Raw genomic sequence first — 4001 nt, forward strand, 5'->3', positions numbered from 1 at the left:
TTTTTTTTTTTTTTTTTTTTTTTTTTTTTTTTCCTTCCCGAGGCAAGCAGAAAGCCGCCGGCAGCGCTTTCGAGACAGAGACCCGAGGGAGGATGGAGTGGGGACCCCCAGATTGTACCTGGCCACTGCACCCAAGGAAGGGGGAAAACAACAACAACAACAACAAAAAAAACCAACCCACCAGAGAAGGGAGGAGGGGGCGATGGGGCCCCGGGCTTTGGAAATAATCCCCTCAGCCCATTTAAAATTGGCTTGAGCACATCGCGTTGACAGTACGGCACTACGGCATCACCCCGGCCCCTCTGGGAGGCCGGGGAAAGATGCTCCAGGCCGGGCTTTGTGACCGCAGGGCTGGGCTACCCTTTGTTCACCCCGGGCTCCGGGTAGGGGGATGCTGGAAGCCCCCTCCCGCTGCCCGTTAAAATATAAAATCGTCTTTTTAATATATTTTTTAAATAAAAAAATAAAAATAATTTTTGAAAGTTTTCCCATGCGCCAAAGCAGACGGGAGCCTCCCGGGCACGGGCTGGCCGGCTGCCCACCGCCACCCCGGGGACTCGTCCAGCCGGGGTTTGTTTTTTTTGGCGAACAGGAGCGAAAAAAAAAAAAGAAAAAAAATAAAAGAAAAAAAAAAAAAAAAAAAAAAGACAAAACGAGGCACCCGACAGCCCGCCGAAACCTCACTTTTCCGGTAGCACCGAAGACCGAAAGAAAGCGGGACAAATCTTATTAAGGCGGCTGTCAAGCCAGGGCCAGGTTCGCGTTGCGTTAAAGCCTTCCCAACTTGTTTCCCTTGATTTTGCCTCCCCGGTACGTGTTAAACCGGAGACGAGCACATCATTTTAATCTGACCCTTCTCTGGGTCACTCGGTCGCGCAAGGATTAATTATTGTTTACAAGGCCTGCTTCTCGCTAATTTTGTTACCGCTCCGTTCTCTCCCTCCCCCCCCCAAACGCACCTTGATAAACCCGATTTAAATTTAAATTTTTATTTTTTCCCCGGCAGAACGATTTCATTCGTTTACCGCGAAGGAGACGAGCGCCGAGGAAAATAAACTGTATAAAAATTAAATAATAATAATAATAAAACAAACACCGTCCGTTCATTTGAAGGCTGATAGTTGATTAAAAATCCGTCCTGCTCCCAGGATGCAGGGCTCGGGGGGCGGCGGGGGCAGCTCCGCGGGGGCAGCTCCGCTCGGGGGGCTGCGGGGAACCCCCAGCGGGAGCGGGCTCAGCTCGGGGGCTTCTGGTCCCCGGGTGTCCAAGAGCAGGGACAGGGCAAAGCCGAGCCCACGGGAGAAATAAATCCGCCGGGTGTGAGCGCTGCTCACCATCCTCTCCCCCCCCCCTCCCCGAAATACCTCCGAGTCATACCTCTAACTAGGATCCTCCTGCAATAGTCCGGGTCTGCAGAACTAGATTTACTTTTATTACAGTCTTCCGTAGCTGCAGAGGCAGAAAAAGTCCCTTGCTGATCCTTCAAAAAAGAAGTAGAAATATTTCCTTCAGACCCTTTGCTTTCCTTGCCCTCTTTATGTCCGTTCTTCGAGACCCGGTTAGCTTCAGTCTCTGAACTGCATCTAACGTCCATTTTGTCTTGTTTCCCAAACATGTAGTGCAATAAAAAACAAAAAAACAAAAACGAGAAAAAATAAAACCAACAACAACCAAAAAAAAAAAAAAAAAAAAAAGAAGAAGAGTATCGATAGCAGAAGAAGACGAAGTCTATGCTGGATATTGCACGGCTTAGGGTCAGATCGGTGGGGATCTGTAAAGCACCTCGAGTAAGGAAGGTCGGGTTTTATCCCACTGGAAAAGCAGCGGCTTCCTCAGTCCCAGCGTCCTAATGTGACTGTCCAGCTTCCCAGAGCGCCCAGTGATCAGGTACTCAACAGTACAACTCTAAAATGATTTAATGTCTGCCTTATTACAGAGACATGTAGTTGTTAGACACACAGAGGGACGCGCACTCGCTGTTTCAATTGATTACGGGTAATTTTGCAGCCTCCACATTTAGGTTACCTCATGAATACACTAAATTGTTTGGATAATATATCAGATCGTAATGGATGGTTTGTGTGCTTGTCCCCAATCAAGTAGAGTTTAGCCAGTGAATAAACTGAAATGATTGGTCTTGCTTTCAGGAAACACACAATCAAAAGACTGAGACTTCCAGAAAAAAAAAAAAAAAAAAAAAAAAAAGGAAAAAAAAGGGGGGGGGGGGGGAAAAAAAAAAAAAAAAAACTTTTGACAAGATTCACCCTGAATTGTTAGCACCATTAGCAGCCATTATTAACTTTCTTCAGTATGCCTTTGACCTCCCGATTATAGAGTGGCTTTCTCCAAAGCACGCCAAATAAATCTGAATAAAGCTGCGAGGAAGGGCTGGAAAAATGCAGTTGCAGGGAGGGGGGGGGCAGCCCCCTGGATGCCAAACAAACAAACAGATCGCCAGCGCGCACACACCCCAAAAAGTTCTTCCTCCAGGCAGCTCTGTCCGAGGCAGCAGGTCCTCTTGGCCGGCAGAAATCCTCCTCAACACATCTCCCCACAGACAGCCATCTTAAACTCCTACCTCTCCTTATTTCAGTCCCGACACTTGCTTTTTGTGCTTCTCCCTCTGCGTGTGTGTGTGTGCATGCGGGCGGGCGTGTGTGTGTGTGTGTGTGTGTGTGCTAATTCTGCACCTTCACCAACACTGAACCTATTCGCAGAGCCTGCTCATTGAAGGAAAAAGAAAAAAAAAAAAAAAGAAAAAAAAAAAGAAGAAAAAAAAAAAAGAGCCAGCTTTGTGTGCAGTGGATCCAGGAGGGGGGGAGAAGGAGAGAGAGGGGGAGAAAGAGGGAGAGGGAGAGATAGCCCGTGAAAAATCTCAACTGCGTGATCCACTAAAGGGGAAAAAAGTTTTACTCTAGCTATTTCATTGTCTCTGCTACAATATCTTTGAGAACCGCAACAGCCAGTAATCCAATAAGACCATTGATTAGGCTACAATGATTCAATTCAAGCAAATGGCCTTGTGCAAAGAGCATGCTCCAGTCCTTCTTGTCACCTTGCAGGGCAGAAGCCCTCTTCATGCTGCTCTCCTTATTCATTCCTTTATGGGAAATGTAGAGCAAAAGGAGTGAAAGATGGCAATTATCTAATTGGACTATTAACAAACAATTCTCTGAGTGTGGCTGTCTGGCAGTGGTTCTCGGGCGAGGTGAAAGGCCACATGTTGCACTGGCCCCATTCACAAAGAGTTTAGGGGCCTGAGAGCGACGGGAGGAATTTTCCCTGAGAACGCCTCACCCCGCAGCCGAGCCGCCACCGGGCGCTGCCCAGGGCCGGGGCACCCACCTGGGGCCACCAGCCTGCTGCACCCCCACAGCGCCCCGGCCCACCCTGAGGGCCTCATCCTGCACCACCCAGCGCCTTCTGCTTCATCCCAGTCGGCCTGGGCTTGGGTGTCCTCAGTGGGAATGTCAGGGGAAAGAAAAACAAGGGAGGAAGAGAGAGGAAAGGAAAGGAATGGATGGGAAAGGGAGAGAAGGAACGGGAGAGAAGGGAGGAGATGGGAAAGAAGGGAGGGAAAGGAAAAAAGAAAGGGAAAAAGAAAGAAAAAGAAATACAAGAAATACAAGAGAAAAGAAAAAAGGGAGAAAAGAAAGGAAGAAAAGAAAGGAAGACAAAGAATGGGAAAGGGAGAGAAAGAAAGGAAGAGAATGAAAAGTAAGGAAAGAAAGGAAAAAAAAGAAAGAAAAAAGAAAAAAATGGAAAATTAAGGAAGAGGAAAGAAAAGGAAAAAAAGGGAAGGAAAAAGGAAGGAAATTGAAGGAAAATGAAATAAAGGAAAAAAGAAAGGAAAATAATAGAAAGGAAAATAATAGGAAAAAAATATAAAGGAAAGGGTAAAATGAAAGGGAAAAGAAAGGAAAAGAAAGGAAAAAAAGAAAGGAAAGGAAAAGGAAAGGAAAAAAGGAAAGGAAAGGAAAGGAAAGGAAAGGAAAGGAAAG

The 4001-nt window shown here is 46.8% G+C and overlaps 1 protein-coding gene across 1 annotated transcript in view; it reads right to left on the reverse strand.

The window, feature by feature from the left end:
* The window catches only part of VAX1 (ventral anterior homeobox 1), a 4925-nt gene extending 2852 nt beyond the window's left edge, over window positions 1–2073 (reverse strand). The window contains 1 exon segment of the mRNA XM_035329279.1: window positions 1378–2073. Coding sequence (XP_035185170.1) covers window positions 1378–1615 — 238 coding nt within the window. The 5' untranslated portion in view covers window positions 1616–2073.
* Between the last annotated feature and the right edge of the window lie 1928 nt (window positions 2074–4001).

Source organism: Oxyura jamaicensis, chromosome 6 (genome assembly GCF_011077185.1).
Source record: "Oxyura jamaicensis isolate SHBP4307 breed ruddy duck chromosome 6, BPBGC_Ojam_1.0, whole genome shotgun sequence".
NCBI classification, from domain to species: Eukaryota; Metazoa; Chordata; class Aves; order Anseriformes; family Anatidae; genus Oxyura; species Oxyura jamaicensis.